Below are 22,293 nucleotides of genomic sequence, written 5' to 3'. Positions count from 1 at the left end.
ATTAATGCAGGCACACGAGTGAGTGAAAAGCCTGACGCTGCCTCCCTTTTATAAGGGGAGGAGTGGCTCAAGGAGGGAGTGTAGCCTGATTGCCTACAATGTGCCTGCTGACTGTGATGTAGAGGGTCAAAGTTGACCCTCATGATGCCCTATGGGGGTGAATCGAACTTCCGGAAAAGTTCGCGTGCGAACGCAAACCACGGAAATTCGCCGGGAACCGTTCCGGCCATCTCTAGCTATTAGTACACATGATGGGCAGATCTGGGAAATGAGTGATTACATGATCTATTGCCAGACAACAGCGGATGCAAATTGGCTCACTGCACACACTGAGGCTAAGCAAAGCCCTTTGAGCTTGCATACCCCCGAGGGGTGTACCCTTGGCAGTGGTCTTGCGCACTCCCTGAGGTATGCGTACCACGTGTTGAGAAACCCAGAGTTAGAATATCTGTCAGATTATTATTCCTGTCTGGGATCTGCTCCTCATAACACAGAGAGCACCCCTCAAATGCCTGATACATGGAAATGACCTGAACAGAATGGCTGAATTCACTTACCCGTGGCTGAGCTGCGAGTCTTGCTTAGCAAAAAGTGTTGTGCGGCATATGAGTAGCGGTTGGCAGCAGCTAATAGGCATCTGTGCTTTAGCCACCGTTCTTGGAAACTGTCAGCTGCCAGGGAAACATCACTGAGGCAACCACATATCAAGCACCAGTCTGAAGAGTAAAATGGGGATGAAGCCTTGCATAATCACACCGCCACGTGCTTGTTCTCATTTATGTATTTATAAGCTGCAGAAGCTGTCCTACAACTTTATGAACACCTGAAAAGTCCAGGGGACCATTTGTAATCCTCTGATGCTGAAAGCTGTTACCAGACTTCTTTGTTTCCTAACAAATCTCTGTTTTGTTTGTGCAGCCAAAGACCACAGGCCAGGCATTGCTGAGCCAACTGTTCACTCATCTCAATGTGGTGGAGACAGACTATTTTGGCATCGAGTTCCAGACAGCACAATTGCAGTGGGTATGTATTCCTACTACGTGTCCTTATACGTTCTTCTCTACTCATTCTGCATCTTTGCCAACTTACTAGCGTGATAAAATGAAGAACTAATACGGTTTTGTTGCTTCTACTGTTTAGCTTCAGTACTTAATATTAGCTCCTAAATGTGTGTTATTTATGTTATTTATGCTAAACAAGCTACACTTGTTTAGATTTGCAATTACCTATAGACAACCACCTCCAGTTGGCCGATTTTGTGTATTGACAGAGACCTTAAGCCCCGTACACACGCGCAACCAAACTGCCTGGTTGTCATCTGATTTTGGTCTGTTGCTATGTGTACGCATGGCAAACTACTAGACAAGCAACTGATAACATGCGGTTTGCCCGATCCATCCGGTGGATCAACTCACACGGCTGTTGGACTGATATAGTCCTGTTGTGCACTTGTGTACATTGTAACAACGTACTTGTTTTGAATGTTTGAATGCGGCCATGTCGTGCATTCCATCAATCGTGCAGTTTGTTGGACGTGTGTACGCACCTTTAGACCACCACGGAATGTGTGATGAACCTTACTGCTCTCACGTTCCCATCCTTCCTTAGGCTGTGCTCCCACTTGAGCTGAGAATGGACTTCTTTTTTTTTTTGTCCATTTTCCGCTTATCGCAAAACTTCACTCTTGTCACTCTTCACGCTTGTCAATCTGCAATGGATCTGTTGGATCCCTTGTGGTAAGTGGGCCACACCATTTCATGCAGATTTATGTAAACTTCTATGCAAATTAATGCAGCTTGAAAATGGACCAATCACTTTAAACCTGGGTGGGACTTGATTGGTCCATTTTCAAGCTGCATATATTTGCATAAAAATTTACATACATCTGCATGAACTCGAAAATATGTGCAACTCATTAGTCATCCCCACTGTCCATACGTTGTGCAGCAGCAGATGGGAACCGAGCCTCAGGAGATATTATCAGCAAGTCCTGTTAGGAATCACAATCTGATAATGAGGACTGCAGTAAAAAAACTCGAAACCTGGAGGTGATCCTGGGTGGAAAGCGAACACTCAAAAAGCAGGTATCCGCTGTCAAGTCTGCATTCTTCTACCTTAGAAATATAGCAAGAATTAAACACCTACTCCCAGTTGGAGACCTGCCTATTCTAGTTCATGTATTTGTATCCTCCCATCTGGACTACTGCAAAGCCCTATTCATCAGATCCCTGGATAAAGTTCTGTGCCCCTTTCAACTAGTACAGAATGCAGAAGCCAGATTCCTAACCAATGACCCCCCCCCCCCCCCCCCCTTAGCGCTCACATCTCCCCAGTACTGCAAAATCTTCACTGGTTACCGGTGGAATGGAGAATCTGTTTTAAGATCTGCCTGCTGACATTCAAGGCTCTACACCTCCTGGGACCCAAATATAGAACTGATCTATTGGCACTATATGCCCCTCCACGCACCCTCCGCTCTGCCAATCAGCTGAATCTGGTTATTTCCAGGCCCCATTGGGTACATGGGCCTTTTCCCATACAGCCCCTATTGTATAAAACTCACTCCCACAATCAGTGCAAGAGGCCCTATCTCTGGACAGCTTTAAGAAAAAGCTAAAAATCCATCTCTTTTCCAGAGCCTTTGAGATTGCAGAATGCAGGGTCACTGGGCTTTGAGTCCCCAGGGAGAAAAGCGCTATAAAAATATTATTAAATATTCATATGGCCTTGCCTACCCCGATCTCCTGCTTGTGGCTCTCCATTTTGCAGGGGTCAGCCAAGATCGGTCACACAAAGGACGTACATGTCTGGTCTATTACAATTGTAATGTTAATTGGAAATGCCATAGTTTCATTAGATTTTAATTAAATTGATGTTTGTATTGATTCTAGCATCTATTGAAAATATAGAAAAGTGGATAGAAAATTGTGGATATATAGACATCCAGTATAGATCCATCGCCGCTGGGGGCTCCGAGATGTAAGAAAACAATAGGGGATTTCATTCTTCAGCATTTATGTAAACCTGAAATTCTGGTTTTAAGTTGATCTAGGCGTGCTATGAAAAGCATTTTGTAATTTATTAATTTTTTTAATTTATATGTGCAGTTGAACTTTTTATTTTAAAATGAAAGGTACAGAGAAAAAATAATCAGACACCCAGAGCAATACAGTACAATTCTTAAGGTTATACAAGAACACTTAAGCACAATGATAAACATCAAGATATCATAAAGTATGCAGTACTATGTCTGAAGTAGCCCAACCTTTAATAATTCGGATTGCTTCTTTATGGGTATTGTAAACCCGCACTGCTCTAGAGTTTTATAAAGATGAGAAAAATGGTCTGGGCCAGCCCCTCCCCCCAACCCAGAGCCACATTATCCAGGTCACAGAATCTGCTATTTTAGTCTAGTACAGGTATGAAATTAGAACTTGTGGGGTCCATAATGTTATCTACCCAACCCCCCAACCATTTTGTAATTTAATGATGGAGCTAATAGTCGGCACAGTGTAGCAGTGGATGGCACTCGCCCTACTGCACTAGGATCTCCAGTCCTGGGCCACTACATGTAGTTCCCGACTTACGAACGACCCACTGATATGGACGGCATGGATTCTGTGGGTTAAACATTTTTTTTACAAATTGGACTTTTTAGGTAGTTTTTGAGAAAATTTGATTAAAAAAAAATATATTTTAAACTTGTATAAGCAGGTACAGGGGCGACACTGGAGGCACAGGGGGAACAAAGGAGGTATAATGGACAGAGGTAGCACAGTGTACCGACTTAAGAACTGATTAGGGTTAAGAACGAACCTACAGTCCCTATTTCATTTGTTAACCAGCTAATACTTGTACCTGAATTGTTTCACTAACAGGGTTATCAGCAATCCTTCCTGTCGGTTCACTAATAAGCAGTGGCTGGTATTGTGGGAGTTTACTACAGCTGATGCTAGCTTGTGCCCCCTCCATGTAACAGAACAGGCAGCGCAGATGTTTGTACAGAGCCGGTTCCAAAAATAATTCTAATGAACATCACACATTCGGTGTGGCTGCGTTGGTCGTCTCTCACTTTCCCTGTTCATCCTCCTGTCACGCTGTGTTTTTTCTTTTTCTCTTTCATTCTCTCTCACCCCCTCCATTTGCTTTATCTCCCTCCTCCGTTTTCTTTCACTGTTTCCCTGCATCTCCCACTCCTTACAAGCCTAAAGGTCATTATTTTGGACACCAGTTTAGACCAGAGGACATAGTTGAGCCAGTATACTTTATCTTTCTGGAGTTCACAGAAGAACCTATAGAACCAGCAAATCAGTTGTGTGGGGAATCATTTGGCATTTCTGTCCGTACCCCAGTATATCAGGGGTTCCCCTCACATTATTCTTAGTGTGGTTGCTAAGCTTTTAGGAGAAAACTCTGAGCACTGTTTCCTGTACCAGATCATGTGCTGTGTTTAATTGGTTAAATGTTGGGTGGATAACATAAATAATCTGCAAGCTGATTTGCTGGCCTGTGTGAAGTGGAAATTCAGCAGATGGAACTTTGCCTGCCATTAGCGTATCCAGCTCTGGGCAGCACACATTTCCATTACAGTTTTGGTGTTGATCTCCAAGCTGTAGGTATGTATTTAGTTTATTGTAGGAATGGAACTGTAGCAAAAAAGCTGATCCAGTGAGATTAAACTGACTTCAGTGAAGCTGCCTCCCCACAGTGCTGCCATTAAAGCCTGGAGTCCCTTCACTTTGTCTGATTTATGAAAGCTGGCATATACCAGTTACTGTAATATCACAATCTAATCCATAGTCATAGGTCTATATATGTATCATAGTCTAGGGCAAATTTAGGGGGAAGCCAATTGATCTGTATGTTTTTGGATTGTGGGAGGAAACTGGAGTGCCCGGATGGAACTCACACAGACACTGGGAGAAGATACAAACTCCACGGGGATAGTGCTGGGATTTGAACCAGGGACCCAGCCCTGCAAAGCGAGAGTGCTAACCACTACGTCACCGTGCTGCCCACATAGAGGCAGTTTTCCCATAAACCTCATGTGGCAGCATACATTATTTTTGAGGAGGAGAGTGAAAGCATAGAAATTTGTGAAATCGAAGCAGATTTGAAACCTGGCAAGCAGCACAGGAGCCCCAGGTGTGCATCATGACCAATGCGCTACCTGCACAGAGAATGTATAGCATGCATATTTCCTCCCATGTACCAAAAACAAACTGATAAGTTGCAGTAATTGGTTCACCTCTAATTTGGGCGTGGATAATGGCAGGTCATATGACTGTGTTAGTGATTAGATTGTGAACTCCTCTGAGGGACAATTGGTGACATGACTATGTAATAGAGTATGATCGCAGTATATTCAGTATTAATATGCACTGACGCATGTGTATCTCCACCTTAACAAACCTGAATAACATTTAAGCTTGAACTGACATGGGACATGATGAGAGAAAGTTGGGTACATATACTGTAGTACTAAGCCTACTTAAAGCTTGTCTGTGTCCACTTTTTTATTTTCTGCATTCAAAGAGTAAAGCCCTGTACACATGTACAAGGACTGTTGGCCGGAATATGGACTCCATACCTCAGGCAACAGTTCGGAGCCGAGGCTGTACAGACATGTCACTAGCCTGAATGCTAGTGAGGCATTTTGTTGCTATCGAGGGGTTAGGAGAGTAGGGTTGGTGCACTTATGGAGTGGCTTCCAGTGGGCGGGGAATGATTGGGAATCTCCTGGGCATCAGATGTACTAATGCGCACACACACACACACACGCCTGCTCTATTACATACATTTCTATTGTTCATGCCGCTCCGGCGCTCGCCACGTGTCGTCACACAAGCAACGCTCGTCAACCCTCCGTTACACACACACCCCTCCCCCCCCCCCCCCCCCCTCCGATAGCAACACAACACGTCATCTAAGCAGCTGACATATGTGTGTGCAGCCCAGCCCAGTGTTTTCTCCCAAAGGGGTCAGGTTCTGATCCCCCGACAGCTACATTCGTCAAGGCCTCTTTCACGTAATGCGTGCTCGAACCTGTGCGTTATGACCTATAGTGTGATGTCGGGAAGTTGTGGTGCGACACTGATAAGCAGCACTAGTTCTAATTCACCTGACGGGAAAAACTGGCGCTGGATGATTAAAAGCTCCCTGGAATGCTTTGTCTAATGTGAAAGTTAACATGAAAGTCAAGTACATTTTCATGTTAACTTTCTAAACGCATCCTAGGAGCAATCTGTCAAAACGCACTGATCTGCTCCTAGTGTGAAAGAGCCCTGAAATATCTGGCATGCTGGATGTTTAGGCCGATCACGTCAAATCCAGCACAGGAGATTTGGGCGCAGCCGGCACCACCATACACCGTAATAGGAATTACAGCTATAGCAGCGCACAGTGAGTAACTTCGGTGCCGTCAGAAGACAGAGCTGAAGTTGCTTTTAAAACACTGTAATTTGGCCGTTAGCAATAGCTGGAAGCCAAATTACATCCTTCCCCACCATCCACGTGGACCTGGAGGGGGAATAGTAATTATCGCCGCCAGGACTTGTGCAGGAGCAGGCTGAGCCGTATATCGGCTGTATCCTGCGCCCAAGTCTCCCAGCGGCGATCTCACTCGTAGGCCTTTAGGCAATGTTGATGGTGCTCTTACACACACTACAGATTCTCATCTAAGGCAGTCTTCATTGGCTGCCTTGGCCAAGCTGCTAAACATTTCAATAATTCATTATCTGATATTTTCCGACCAGGCTTTTAATTTTTTACCCAAAGTATTAAAGCTAAAACTGGAATAGAATGGAGTCTGGTTTTCCATAAGCTATAACACATTTCACAGTTTAATACAGCTATAGAAGTATAAATAGCACAAGGCTGTTTCCTGTGGGCAACTATAGTATTAGTCCTCAGTTTCCATAAACCGGCTGCTCTGCGAGGATTCGGAGTTCTTGCTGATGTTGCTCCACGTCACTGCAGCCTTGCGATTGGTGCTAACAGCAATTATGCACTGCATGTTTTTCAGCTAACAGGACGAAACCACAAGTACGTATTTCATTTAAATGCCGCATAGCAGACGGAAGTGACAGCAGTTAAAATAAACCCTTTCATTTTTGCAAGTGAACATATGATTTGTCATTATTGCGTTGATGTTTGGTATGTGTTCTACATAATGAGTGGTAGCAAGTTATACTCTGTTAACAGATCCACCCGTAACAATCTGTTTTTAATTATTACAATATAGCTTTGTCAATGCCCATAAAAAGCAAACTCTCCAATGTTTTCCTATTTTAGGTGTGGTTGGAGCCTCTAAAATTTGTGTCCAAGCAGCTGCGCAGTAAGTTTACTTATTGTTCTATCTGGGTGGGCGATTGCTCAGTTTTCATGAACCTATGTAACAAGAATACAGTTTAGCTGATATAGGTTCCTGATACACAGCAATGTAGTAAAGTTGCCGTGCACAGGGAGCTATTGTTGGGGGAGCACTTTGGCTGCTATACACAATGCATCTCCACTTCTTGTTGGGCTTACATTAATGTTGTGCAACCTGCAGTAAACACCAGGGCGCTAGTCTAGTTTAGAGGACCCAGCAGGAAGCCTCATAGAGAAATTCCACTTACGTGATTTGGTGGATGGCACGTTCTGAAACCTTTTTGTTTCAGATAGGTTGTAGTAAACTACGCCTACACTATTCGTCCAATCACAAAGCTTCGTGCTGTAAAGGGTTCTGTGATTGGAGAACTGTTGAGGTTTCCTGCTGGGTGTCCTATAAAATAGACTAGTTAACCTCCTTGGCTGTACGCAGTTTCAGCGGCTGCATCCATGGGAGGGATTTTTTTAAATGAAAAGTGTTTTTGTTTATGTTAGCTAGCACTAGGCTAGCTAACTACGTGGCCCAAGTCCCCCGGCACCTCTCTGACCCCCCACTCGCCGCCGGCTATATTTACCTGTCCACGATCCCGCGAGAGCCGCAGTTTCCCAATTAGCTTCACTCGTCGCTATGGCGGCGATCCGACATGACGTCATGCGCAGTTCCGATCCTCCCCATAGTGAAGCCAAGTGCTGATTGGGAGGCTGTGCCATCGCGGGATCCCTGGGGGTACGTATACCGGCGGTGATCGGAGGGACTTGGGCCACATAGTTAGCTAGCCTAGTGTTAGCTTAAAGTGAACCTTAAGTCAGAAAAAAAAATGAGTTTTACTCACCTGGGGCTTCTACCGTGCCCTTGCAGCCACTCACTAATCCTCTCGTCTCCCGCTGCCAGCTAGTTTCATTTTTGCCGATAGGCCCGACAAGACTGGCCACGCGTAGCTTTTTCCGCATTCCCGACTGCAATTAGCGCTATTGCGGGCGTAATGCGGCAACGTGTATTTCTGTATGCCTTGCGGCCCGCAATAGCGATAATTGCAGTCGGGAATGCGGAAAAAGCTACGCATGGCCAGTCCTGTCGGCAAAAATGAAACTAGTTGGCAGCGGGGGACCAGAGGATTAGTGACTGGCTGCGAGGACACAGGACTGCTGCAGGGGGCTGGTAGAAGCCCCAGGTGAGTAAAACTTTTTTTTTTCTTACTTAAGGTTCACTTTAACAATAGGCAACAGATTTTATTTAAAAAAATCCTTCCGGGGCGATGTGATCCCCTGCGGCGGCTAGCCCGACACTGTGTCAGGCTTACCGCCAGGGAGGTTAAGTCAAGTACATTTCTCATCCTTTTCCAGTGGTACCTGTTGCTCACTAAGATGTTTTCAACATGTATATTTCTGGAAAGTTTGTGAGCACTCCAGATGAATGAGACCGTAAACCTCTGATATTCAAATAAGTCATAAAAGTAGATTGGAAAACCTAGTTAAAAATTGAAACAAAGGTGACAATCATTGGCCATGTTATGCTCAGATCACCATGAGGGTAGGGTAATTATTGGGGAAAAAAATCATACTAATCCAGTTATGTATAATGCCTGGAGAAGAGGCTTAAAGTTTCAAAAGCTTGTACAAAATGATGAACAGTCTGTCATTGAGTTGTATTACCTGAATCAACATTAGTTGGCTTTATAGCAGCAGATCTTCTCCACGACTAACACCAGACCATACCTCACTAATTTAACCCTGGTAATACGCACGTCTACGCAAACAAAAGGGGTGCCAAGGGAAAAAAAAGTTTTCCGCCAATGAAAGCTAACTCTAACCCTATTCTCCCTCTGAACTATCCCTCTACCAATGCCTAACCCTAACCACCCACCCCTCATGGCTAACCTTAACCAACCCCCACCTTATCTAACCTTAACCACCCCCCACCCCCACAGCTAACCTTAACCGTCCAATCCCTCCTTCGGCTAACCTTAACTGTCCCCCTCTGCCAATCTGCCGCAAAAGTAAAAAGTCGGAAAACTGCTAGTTGTCGATAAATCATAGGCTCCGAGATTTCGCCTTAATGTCGATATTTCAATGGGCACCTATGACTGCACTCAAACTTGGGCCGATAACAGGCGCCCACATTTTCATGACCCCATTCATGCTGTGTTTCCAGGGGACACCTACTGTAACCATTGTCAGATGAGTTATTGTTCGCTGTACAGGCATCTGTATACAATCAATTGTGCATGATTTCTATTTGCAGAACCGAAAAATTCCAAAATGCGTCTGGCTGTGAAATTTTTCCCCCCTGACCCTGGCCAGCTGCAGGAGGAATACACAAGGTTAGATCTGAGACAAAGTGATGTTTAAGTTACTGTTAGACATGATGTACACTGATCATTTTCTGCTTTGCTATAGATACCTTTTTGCCATGCAAATCAAGAGGGATCTTGTTGAAGAGAGACTGGTGTGCAGTGACAACACTACAGCACTTCTTATTTCATTGCTCCTGCAGTGTGAGTATCCAACCTGTGTAGCATGACCACACTGTGAATTGGGCTGCTGTCTTGTAGGCAAGCAGCTGTATTATTGGTAACATAGCCTTGTACAGTGGTCTGCAAACTTGGCTCTCTAGCTATTAAGGAACTACAAGTCCCCCAATGGCTGTCAGATTCCTGCAATGCATTTTGGGACTTGTAGTTCCTTAAAGGGGAACTGAAGAGAGAGGTATATGGAGGCTGTCATGTTTATTTCCTTTTAGACAATACCAGTTGCCTGGCAGCCCTGCTGATCCTCTGCCTCTAATACTATTAGCCATAGCCCCTGAACAAGCATGCAGCAGATCAGGTGTTTCAGTGGTTCAGACTTATAAGTCTGATCTGACAAGACTAGCTGCATGCTTGTTTCTGGTTTTAATCACTGCAGAGAAATAGACCAGCAGGGCTGCCAGGCAACTGGTATTGATTAAAAGGAAATAAACATGACAGCCTCCATATACCTCTCTCTTCAGTTCCCCTTTAACAGCTGGAGAGCCAAGTTTGCAGATCACTGGTCCTAGTACTTGTTAAAAAATAAAAAATCTCTTGAGTAAAATGTTGTAAGTGCATTTTGGATCTGATGGTACTGCCTTCGACAAGATGTTAACACCCCCCACCATTGTGCATCTGGCCCACTACCACCATTAAATTCCTCCCCACTGCTGAGACAGCTGCTGGGCTTGAAGTCATGTGCCGGTTAGCGCAGAGCCTGGCAGAAACAGGGCTACCATTGGTTAGATCAATGGGAATCCTACCTAGTAACAGGGAGGAATTTCATTGATCCACCACTCAGCGAACCACTGAAAATCCTCCCTGCTGCTAGGAGGATTCCAGCTGGTCTTTTGCAATCCATTGATAGCCCTATGATTCTGACGGGGCTCAAATACCGTCACTGGTCTCCAAGCCCAGCAGCAGCCAGTTCACGTGGAGGACCCGAATGACGGCCAAAGACAAAGCAGACAGGTGAGTAGATTCGTAATGTAGGGGGGAAACGGCCTAGTGAAAAGGAAACTGTTCCCATAAGCTTGCACTGATTTTGTGAGCATCCACAGCACATGCAGGCAGAGGCATAGCACCCGGTGACAGACATTTTTGCGCCCCCCCTCCCGATGTGCCCCTCTTTAATAACCTTTTTCTGCTGCTAACGCTTCTGCACTCCTCTGCAGAGGGAGCAAGAGAAGCAGGGACACTTCAGGCAGCCAGTAAGCCACCTCTCATACACGTGGGGGTGCAACAGCAGTGCTGAGGTCCCCCCTTGCCCACCCATAGCTACGCCTCTGCATGCAGGCTCCAGAGAAACTGCACCAGACAGAAATGTGCGTTCACCTGCCACTTCCTTTCCACTCCGTTGTACCTGGCAACTGTAAATTGATTCTATGCGTAACATAGCATCCGTTTAAACATGCGCTTCTGCCCCACTGAATCACAGAGTTTTTGGGCCTAGCATGAACGGGCCCTCACATATTAGTATCAACTAACTTAACTAACAACATTCTACTCAAGCATAAGAATCTTAGCTTCTTTGACAGAAGCCAAATTGTCTTTTTGCTCTGAATCACTCACTGAGCCCTGCATCTGGCATCTTCTGGCACATAGCCCCACCCTCTTGCAGAAAAGAGCTGTGGCGGTGGCGCTTTCTCTATCTCGGATAGAGAAAGCGCCATGGTGTTTTTGGCAAGGGATGGGGCTACACGCCAGAAGTCGGCAGACACGGCGCTGCGGAAGTGATTCAGAACAAAAAAGACCCGGCACGTAATTATAACTTTTAACTTTAGTATCCATAGGATGTTAAATTTACACTGAATTGTTTTTGTCACACAAGAGACTTGTTAGTTGCAACTAGTCACAGCTGTTGAGCAGATGCTGCTGATGTTATCTAGTGAAGTTTTTTTAAAAAAAACTATAAGAGCAGAGCAGCAGCAAGTAATTGTTGTCATCTGTCATAGCTGTTAGCAGCTGCATTGGATACCATTAGAAATGGCTTAGAATCCTAGTAGCAGCAGCAGCATATGCCAATCCCATCATATAGACGGGTTGAATCGTTTGTTTCTGACAGGCTCGATCTGATTGGCGATCGTTTTACTGAAATCAGATCAGACCTAATAAGCAATAAGCAATTCAACCCATTTATCTGAAGGAAAATTGCATGGTGAGTACCGGGCATAAGGGTCCATTTCCATTACACGTATTTCTGCATTTTTCCATACACAGAAACACTTATGATCTGAAAGCCCATGTTCAACAATGGACTGGTTTACATTGATTATTTTTTTGCTAGCAGAAATTAAGAAAAAACCCTTACTGCTGGTTTTCCACACAATGCTGGTATTTCCCCAAAATGTATCGTTCTGCCACTCTGGATGCATGTTGTGTAATATATACATTTGTGCATGGTATTCCTAAGGGAATGTACATGAAAATGTGTGAGCGAAGACTGTAATAAGTGGGAATGCAGCTTTTATTAGTCTATGGCTTTTAAAGTGCAGATTTTGGGGTACATGGAGGGCTTTACATTTCGTGATATTGTAAACTTTAGGAAATATTAGTTTTTCACTCATTTAAAGTTGACATCAAGGAAATTTGGCTGATAAGTCCCTGATTATATGTCTGGACAATTCGACTGAAACTGCAGTGCCATCTGCTGGTGATTTTTTTTTTTCCCCGCAACATAACTTGTATGTAAACAATTCTATTCTACCATTCTATAAAGACTATTTGAACTTCTTAACTGGACTTCTGTCTGCCGACAGGGCTAGTTCTAGACTTTTTGCTGCCTGAGGCAAACTTATGAGGATGCGCCCCTCCCGATTTGGAATGATTACACCGCACCCGACAATTTACACTGCTTCATTTAATGTTCTTAGTCAGCAAGGGAACTTATGCAATAACTTGAGACGTGACATGCTGCAGCTCAACACAATAACACGCTGGCTGTGAGTCTGTGACAAATAAACTGCTCACCCTCAGCCATTTGGCCGTCCTCCATTCCTCCTCAGTCAGGACATCACTGCCACCTCCTCCCTTCTGCCGTGCAAGTCAAATGAGACCCTTTCACTGCTGCTCTCCTGCCTTCCTCCTCCTCACTCACTGTCAGACTCCTCACACAGTAGAACATGCTGCTTTTCTCCAATGATGACCTCTTCACCTTGCTCGCTCTCCTCACCTACTCTGACTGCATGCTGTAAGTGTAAACACAGAGTACAAACATGCTGCCTCTGTAATATCTGTGCCTGATGCAAGTGTTTCACCTTGCTTCATGAGAGAACCGGCCCTGTCTGCCAAACAGCAGAGTGGTGGTAGAGGGTACTTTATCTCATTGTCTTTCTGACACTGGTTTAATGACATTTTCATTTGTATTTAGATACTTCTGGATTTAAGTCACAGTAAAGTTAGGCTAGGTTCACATTGGCATTGATTCCTTCCGTTCATCGTTTGGGGCGTTTTCACACTGAGTGCTGAAAAAAGGGAGCATTTTAACTGATCAGTTGTTGTTGTGAAAAAGCCTCTTTTAAAACGCATCTCATGTTAACTGAGCCTTAGCGGACACACTGAACAGAAACCTTGTTTTCAGTGTATCCGTTTAGTGGATGTACTGTATATAGCATGCCATCCAAAACGGAAACGTACTGCCTTAAAACAGAAGGGGTTTGTGATTATTAACTTAGGAGAGCTCATATCAGGTTTCCCATCACTGCTGAGCATGCAAATTATCTCTTTGTTTTCCCTGAAAGCCTAAACACACCTCTGGAACTGTTAGAATGCAGCAATGTTTCAGCTTGTTAACTAACTCTGGGTGTTTCAAGTCCTACCCCATAGAGCCACATGAATCCATGCTATGCACTGATGAGGACCAACCAATCTGAAACAGTCTGTATGCATGTTGGATTAGTGTAGCTCTGTACAATTAACAAGCTGACATATCATTGTAGTCCAGTGGTTATGGAGGTGTAGCTAGCTTACAGGGACAGCAAAAGATGATTTGCGTATTCAGCAGTGATGCGCTGGGAGACATCTTGGAGCTCACTCCAATCTGAATTATCACAAATACCTTTTGTTACAAGAAGGCAAATTTCGGTTTTACAAAGCATTTCAGTAAGAGGGCTTTTGGGGCCTATTTAGCCCCTTACACACTCCTAGCAGTTCTGGTTCACCACGAGGTCGCTGGGAAATACTAAACATAGCATGTCATGTAAAACGTATGCATTATCCATTAAATTGGACCATTATTGTGTGCCACATAGCCTTGTATTGGAACAGGAAGTATGGATCTGTTCATAAGGACAAGTCAAAACAGGTGCTTTGCTTAGCATAGGATCCCTTTATGTGTCCATTTACCCGCTGCCTTCCGATCCAATAAACAGGTTTTTTTTTAGTGCCAATGTGATCTGAGCCTTAGTCTACTATTATTAGACAAAACAGAAAACATTTATATTGGGTTTTTCTCCTGGCAGAATGGAGGCACTTCAGGGCTGCAGCCACTTAGGGGCGTGCACCACAGGCGGCCAGGATCATTAGTAAGCCTTGCCCAAAGACTCTTTACTGTTTTATGTACGGGCTTGAGCCGGGTATCGAACCCTGGTCAAAGGCTCAAATCCCACAACAAAGGCAACAACCTTACCAGTACACTACTTACCTGCTTGTCTCACAAACCCTGCTAAGTGTTGATGCATAGAAAACTGAAAGGAGTGACTAGAGACATCATCATGTCTAATAGAAAGTAAACACTAGCAGTATAGTTTATATAAAGGAATAGTTTGTGCCATTATGCCCTATGTTTACCTTACACGCATCATAGGGAATATTGATACAGCTGGATGAATTTTTACAGTCTTCTTTTACTACTAATCTTTAAGCTTGAGTTTCATCAAAGTGTACCCTGTGTTACAGCTGAGATTGGGGACTATGATCAGAAAGTGGACCTGGAGCATCTGAAAACCACTCCGTATGTACAGCGGCAGGACGCTCTGGAAGATCGAATAATGCAGTGCCATCGTGAGCAACTGTGAGTCTTATAGCGTAATAGTCATATATTATTATAGGACATTATCTGCATGGAGTTGGTAGGTTCTCCCCATATTTTAATTGCTTTCCTCCTATATCTCAAATACTTTGGTAGATTTATTGGTTTCCCCCTTTTCCCAATACTGGCCTTAGACTATGATCATGGTAGCAATTAAATTGTGAGCTCTTCTGAGAACAGTCAGTGACATGACTTGTGAGTTCCTCTGTGGACAGTCAGTGACCTGACTTGTGAGCTCCTCTGAGAACAGTCAGTGATATGACTTGTGAGCTGCTCTGAGTACAGTCAGAGACATGACTTGTGAGCTCCTCTGTGGACAGTCAGTGATATGACTTGTGAGCTCCTCTGTGGACAGTCAGAGACATGACTTGTGAGCTCCTCTGTGGACAGTCAGTGACATGACTTGTGAGCTCCTCTGAGGACAGTCAGTGATATGACTTGTGAGCTCCTCTGAGAACAGTCAGAGACATGACTTGTGAGCTCCTCTGTGGACAGTCAGTGACATGACTTGTGAGCTCCTCTGAGGACAGTCAGTGATATGACTTGTGAGCTGCTCTGAGGACAGTCAGAGACATGACTTGGAGCTCCCTTGTGGACAGTCAGTGATATGACTTGTGAGCTCCCTTGTGGACAGTCAGTGATATGACTTGTGAGCTCCTCTGAGGACTGTCAGTGACATGACTTGGAGCTCCCTTGTGGACAGTCAGTGACCTAACTTGTGAGCTCCTCTGTGGACAGTCAGTGACATGACTTGTGAGCTCCGCTGGACAGTCAGTGACATGACTTGTGAGCTCTTCTGAGGACAGTCAGTGACCTAACTTGTGAGCTCTTCTGAGGACAGTCAGTGACATGACTTGTGAGCTCTTCTGAGGGCAGTCAGTGACCTGACTTGTGAGATCCTCTGAGGACAGTCAGTGACCTGACTTGTGAGCTCCTCTGAGAACAGTCAGTGATATGACTTGTGAGCTGCTCTGAGGACAGTCAGAGACATGACTTGTGAGCTCCTCTGTGGACAGTCAGTGATATGACTTGTGAGCTCCTCTGAGAACAGTCAGTGACATGACTTGTGAGCTCCTCTGTGGACAGTCAGTGACATGACTTGTGAGCTCCTTTGAGGACAGTCAGTGATATGACTTGTGAGCTGCTCTGAGGACAGTCAGAGACATGACTTGGAGCTCCCTTGTGGACAGTCAGTGATATGACTTGTGAGCTCCCTTGTGGACAGTCAGTGATATGACTTGTGAGCTCCTCTGTGGACAGTCAGTGATATGACTTGTGAGCTCCTCTGAGGACTGTCAGTGACATGACTTGGAGCTCCCTTGTGGACAGTCAGTGACCTAACTTGTGAGCTCCTCTGTGGACAGTCAGTGACATGACTTGTGAGCTCCGCTGGACAGTCAGTGACATGACTTGTGAGCTCTTCTGAGGACAGTCAGTGACCTAACTTGTGAGCTCTTCTGAGGATAGTCAGTGACATGACTTGTTAGCTCCTCTGAGGACAGTTAGTGATATGACTTGTGAGCTCCTCTGAGGACAGTCAGTGATCTAAACAAAACATGAAGAAGCAGAAGTGTGCACCAATATCCTCTATCAAATCTTGCATTTAATCCTTCAGATCAATTCCATACAGATGGGGTAAGCATCAGTGTACACAAATATATGATAGATGTACATACATACTAGTAGTGGTGGCGATGGTCCGGTGGGTGCTCAGGGTGTGAAAAGGTTGATTTCAGCCAACCTTTTCACACCCTGAGCACCCACCGGACCATCGCCACCACTATTAGTATGTATGTACATCTATCATATATTTGTGTACACTGATGCTTACCCCATCTGTATGGAATTGATGTGAAGGATTAAATGCAAGATTTGATAGAGGATATTGGTGCACGCTTCTGCTTCTTCATGTTTTATTTATGTCAACTCTTCCTTCTGTGATTTATTGACGGAGCACATGCCTCAGTACTCCTTGGATCCATTTAAAGGGGTTGTGGTGGCGAAGAGTGTCTTGTAACTACAGTGTTTTTCCCCGCATGCTGGTTATATCACTTTTGGGAGTGCCACACTTTTACTGCTTCTTGATTTAAGACTGACAGTCAGTGATATGACTTGTGAGCTCCTCTGAGGACTGTCAGTGACATGATTGTGAGCTCCTCTGCGGACAGTCAGAGACATGACTTGTGAGCTCCTCTGCGGACAGTCAGTGACATGACTTGTGAGCTTCTCTGAGGACAGTCAGAGACGTGACTTGGAGCTCCCTTGTGGACAGTCAGTGACCTGACTTGTGAGCTCCTCTGAGAACAGTCAGCGACATGACTTGTGAGCTCCCCTGTGGACAGTCAGTGATATGGCTTGTGAGCTCCTCTGAGGACAGTCAGTGATATGACTTGTGAGCTCCCTTGTGGACAGTCAGTGATATGACTTGTGAGCTCCTCTGAGGACAGTCAGTGATATGACTTGTGAGCTCCCTTGTGGACTTGTGAGCTCCTCTGTGGACAGTCAGTGATCTGACTTGTGAGCTCCTCTGTGCACGGTCAGTGACAAGACTTGTGAGCTCCTCTGTGGACAGTCAGTGACATGACTTGTGAGCTCCTCTGAGGACAGTCAGCCACATGACTTGTCTGATGGACTCCTTTGGAAAAGGTCACCACTTTATAAATGCATAATAATAATATTGATGAGTGTGTATATATCTGCATAGAGTAGTTTTTATCATGGGCAGAGTAGGTACACATTGATGGTTAGGATGAGGGATATGTGAACTAAAGGGAATCTGGATGGTGCCATTGCTTACTACCCCTTACTAGTGCTTACTTGCCTGACTGTTGTGCTTTATCCTAACTCTTCTGAATCACAGGCCCATGATAAAGTGATATGATGCAAATTACAGAACGGACTACTACAGTGAAAGTTTTTTTTTTTTTTTTACATTTTGCCACCTGTAGCGTTCCCTGCAAATAGAAAAGTCACATCGCACATTATACAAACTTTGTGTCGCATACAGTGAAACATACAGTCAATGCTTCACTGTCAACACATGCGTTGGGATGCTGCACTGATGTTAGATCGTACTGCACAGGTGACATTGTAAACACCGCATAGGTAGTGCATTATAATGCAGCTGCTACACCACACCGCACCACTGTGAAGTAGCCCTACAGCCATGACCTAGTAGCAAGATAAAAAAAAAATCCTCTATATATTTGTCAAATTCACAAAATACGTGACAGCTCCTGATCCGTCCGCTGGGCTGTTGAGTGGAGAGGTTCACCTTCTTTACCCGGTTATAGCTGCCATTACTTCACTGCCGTAAGAGCTCCTAAACACTATAAAATGCATTGGACTGTACGGCAACACACAACCACTTTCATGCCTGGTAACCACCATATAATTTCCAATCAGATGGACAGGTCGAATCGATCATTTCTGACAGATCATTCTGATTTCAGATTGTTTTTCTGATCGATTTTTCAATCACTTCTGTGCGAAATCAACCGGTAGTCAGATCGGACTTGTCGGAAATGATCAATTGGACTGATCGATCTAACTGGAAATTGCTTGGTGTTATGCTGCCCACTGCAATGCTGGGTACACACGGTGCGTTCCCGCATCGAATGCGCCGCTCGATTCCCGACGATTTGATTATTTCCGAGCATTTCCGAGCGCATTTCGATGATTTTTAGGTCGAATGCCATGTAAAGTATGGCAAATCGACCTAACGATCCATCGAAACGCGAATCGGACATGTCGGAAATAAACGAATCGACTCGAATCAAGTGGTGTATCAACGGGAATCGAGTGCGGGAACGCACCGTGTGTACCCAGCATAACACTGACGCAATGATCGTTCACACTGAATGGAATAGCTCCTAGAAAGGCTTGCAGCAGTGCGGTATTGCACCACACTTCATTATGTTGCACTAGTGAAATATTTTTTATATATATTTTTTCTGATAAAAGCACTGCTGTCTGCTTACTGGTGTCAGCCTCTCTGGGCATTGATCCTATAACTTCGTCTTGCAGCGGTATGTCCCCAGCTGATGCTGACTTCCAGATCCTGGAGATCGCCAGAAAACTTGATCTATACGGAACACGTTTCCACCTGGCGTCTGACCGGGAAGGTGCCAAAATTAACCTGACAGCGTCTAATATGGGAGTACTGGTTTTTCAGGTATTGTGCTCCATAATACACATTAAAAGCATATAAAACATTTGAAAATGTGCCTCTGCTTGCATGAATAGTTCAATAAAAGGACCTGGTCTGTCAATGTTTCCTTTAAAGCAGACCTGAACTCAGAACGTCCTCCCTGCTCTAAAAAATACACAACAGCATAATAACATTCAAACAAAAAAACATTTCTTTGTTACAGCTGATACAACCCCTAAAATAAGCACTTTCTGCTTCCTGCTTTCATGGAAGCAGACATATTGTTAACATCCTGTGCTTTCAAATGAGCTTATCTGCCATCTCTGCCATAGGCAGTCATGTGACACATTGGAGGATCAAATTACAGCTTGTGATTAGAAACAGATGAGGGGGGAATTAAAGAGGTTAAACTCTCTAAATACATACAGGGTGCATTTCTCGGTTTTCATTCTGTCCTGTGCAAAAGTTCAGGTCCACTTTAACTGCATCAGTGCTATCTATGTTAATTAACTCATTACGTCAAAGAGTATTCCGACACTAAACAATACTGCCAAACTAGATTGCACGTTGAGCACTAGTGTATGAGGGACAAGAAGCTATCAACAGTCCTAAATTGCCTTGAGTTAGGTACCCTTTAGATCCTTACAACATGCTAGAGGTTCTGGTTCACTATGACTTAACTTAGCACTCTGAATGACTAATAAAACTAGGGGAATGCAGTCATTCCACACACCCTGGAGTTCTGCAGTAAGAATTGTCCAACCACACATTACCTGCTGTCTAAAGGTGTCAATTGACCATCTTTATTCTACAATCTTATCACTTCTATGTAGTATGATGGAGTACATAAAGTATCCATTCAACAACTATTCACCTGTTTAACCTTCTACTATATAGAATGGGGAAGATTGTACAATCAAGATCTGATCATTAGTGGGCACTTTAACCCTTTAGCAACCAAATAAAGTAAAACTTTATTTGGCTGCAGGGCTGAATTTTTCCTGCCGGTGGTGAAGTGTGCCTTCCACAGCCTGGCAGGGTAAGCGGAGTGGGCGGCAGGGGGCTTTCATAGTTACCTGTTCCGGATGCTGCATCGGCTTCTTCAGATAACTGCTCCCTGCCACCCATTTGTTTGACTGCACTAGGCACCAGCATCTTTCAAACTAAAAATTTAGTTTAAAGCGGAACTGTAGAGTGAAAATAAACACATTGTTTCACTTACCTGGGGCTTACCCAAGCCCCCAGCAGCCGTCCTGTCCCGCGCCGCTTCTCGACAAGCCTCCGTTCTCCCGCGGCCAGCTACTTTCGGTTTCGCCGCTGGGCCACTGCGCCTGCGCGGCTCTGGCCAAGCGTATCCTTTCTTCGCGTTCCCTGCTATTGCAGAGGGGAAGGCGAAGAAAGGATACTCTTGGCAGGGCTGCACTGACATCGACTTACAAGTCGAGGTACGGGACGGAGCGGCGGCGGGAGATCGGAGGCTCGGGCAGGACCGGCGCGGGACAGGACAGCTGCTGGGGGCTTGGGGAAGCCCCAGGTAAGTGAAACAATGTGTTTATTTTCACTCTACAGTTCCGCTTTAAAGGGAACCAGAGAGGATTCAATATACATACCTGGGGCTTCCTCCAGCCCCATACGCACGGATCGCTCCCACGCCGCCGTCCTCCGCTGCCTGGATCCGCCGCCACCGGGTCCCGTCATTGTCGCAAGTCGGCCGGCGGACGCGGCCAATTCTCCGCATTACAGGGTGCTCTCTCTCCATACAGATACGCATGTGGCTGCTTACTGCGCTGCCGCATGCGTACATGTATGGAGGGAGCCCCTGTGATGCGGACAATTGGCCGCGTCCGCCGGAAGTGACGGGCCCGGTACCGGCGGATCCAGGAAGCTGAGGACGGCGGCGTGGGAGCGATTCAGGCTTATGGAGCTGGAAGAAGCCCCAGGTATGTATAAAATCATTTTCTTTTTTCAACCCCCCGTTCCTCTCTGGTTCCCTTTAAAGCTGCTGATGGGTTGAGGATGATTCTTTAATTACAGAAAACAGACATCTGGTTGTTTATGATTACTACACTGTGTGCTAGCTCAGGGAATTCTTAAGTAAAGTCAATGAAGTTCAAGAGTTTATCTCTATATAGTGTGGCCATTCTGCTATGATTGCAATCGCTGGTAGTTACACTGTGGAATGGACCCCCTCCATCGATGTTCCAACAGTCTCCACTTTGATGTGAAGTCAGGAAGAAAACTATCATATATGGTCTAAGGACAGCATTCTAAAGAGGGCAATTTCCTTTTAGGATGATAAGTATTGTGTGGACATTTAGGCAGTGCACTCTGAACCTTCTTTTGTATGTATGATCTAAATTCTGTAGGCTTGTGTTCAGAGCAAATTTAAAAAATGTAATGCCTGGTACACACCATGCAATTTTTCTTCAGATAGACTGGTCAAAACAATTATTTCCAACAGATCCAATCTGTTTTCTGATCATTTTTTGATCCATTTTGTATAGAAGCGATCAGAAAATCGATCAGAAAAATTATCAGACATCAGATTGTACCTGTTGGAAATAATCAAATTGACTTGCCTATCTGATGGGAAGTTGCATGGTGTGTACCAGGCATAAGGCGCAATAATTTAGATCATACAGATATTTCCCTGTGCAAGTACAGGAAAAATAGTGTGTGGAGGCGCCTGTGGTCACCACAGAGGCGTATTTTCCCTGCAGTGACTCCTGTGTGAGGTGGACTCTCTTTACTCTCAAAGCCGTGGCCTATGAAGACTAGTACTCAGCACTGTTCTATATTCTTGCTGGAACTGCCTGTTTTGGCTGTTCAGATAGGCATCAAAAACACAGCTTAATAGTCACTTGTGAAGACTTGCGGCTCTCATACATTACTTGATTTGTGGCGTTGATATCCCACAGATTAGATCCTAATGATCTAATCTAGCACAGCTCAATGTCAGTGTGGCCGCCCAATTGTTGTTTCAATCGATTTCTGTCCAGAATCAGTCTAAAAAGATCTTGCTTGAAAGGACTCAGTTGGGTGTGCTGTACCCCATGACTCCACAGGTACATGCTGAAATCTATGGAAAATTGGTGTGCAGTGTGTGGGCAAGTTATAGATCCTTCTCTGATCAGATTCGATCAGAGTAGGATCTGTCTAATCGTCAACTTGATGGCCACCGTGTAATGTATGGCTACCTTAAGAGTAAATACACACATCCAATTTTGATTGGATCA

The 22,293-nt window shown here is 44.8% G+C and overlaps 1 protein-coding gene across 1 annotated transcript in view; it reads left to right on the top strand.

Annotated features, from left to right (window-relative positions):
- The window catches only part of FARP2 (FERM, ARH/RhoGEF and pleckstrin domain protein 2), a 150,537-nt gene that overhangs the window by 75,709 nt on the left and 52,535 nt on the right, over positions 1-22,293 (top strand). Inside the window, exons 3-8 of the mRNA XM_068280617.1 lie at positions 919-1,023; positions 7,294-7,336; positions 9,614-9,692; positions 9,769-9,866; positions 14,775-14,889; positions 18,934-19,081. Of these exons, the coding sequence (XP_068136718.1) occupies positions 919-1,023; positions 7,294-7,336; positions 9,614-9,692; positions 9,769-9,866; positions 14,775-14,889; positions 18,934-19,081 (588 nt within the window). The remainder of the gene's footprint in view (positions 1-918; positions 1,024-7,293; positions 7,337-9,613; positions 9,693-9,768; positions 9,867-14,774; positions 14,890-18,933; positions 19,082-22,293) is intronic.

This window comes from Hyperolius riggenbachi, chromosome 4 (genome assembly GCF_040937935.1).
Source record: "Hyperolius riggenbachi isolate aHypRig1 chromosome 4, aHypRig1.pri, whole genome shotgun sequence".
In the NCBI taxonomy this organism is placed as follows: domain Eukaryota; kingdom Metazoa; phylum Chordata; class Amphibia; order Anura; family Hyperoliidae; genus Hyperolius; species Hyperolius riggenbachi.
Note: the sequence above shows the minus strand (reverse complement) of the source record. Positions and strands in the feature narration are given on the sequence as shown.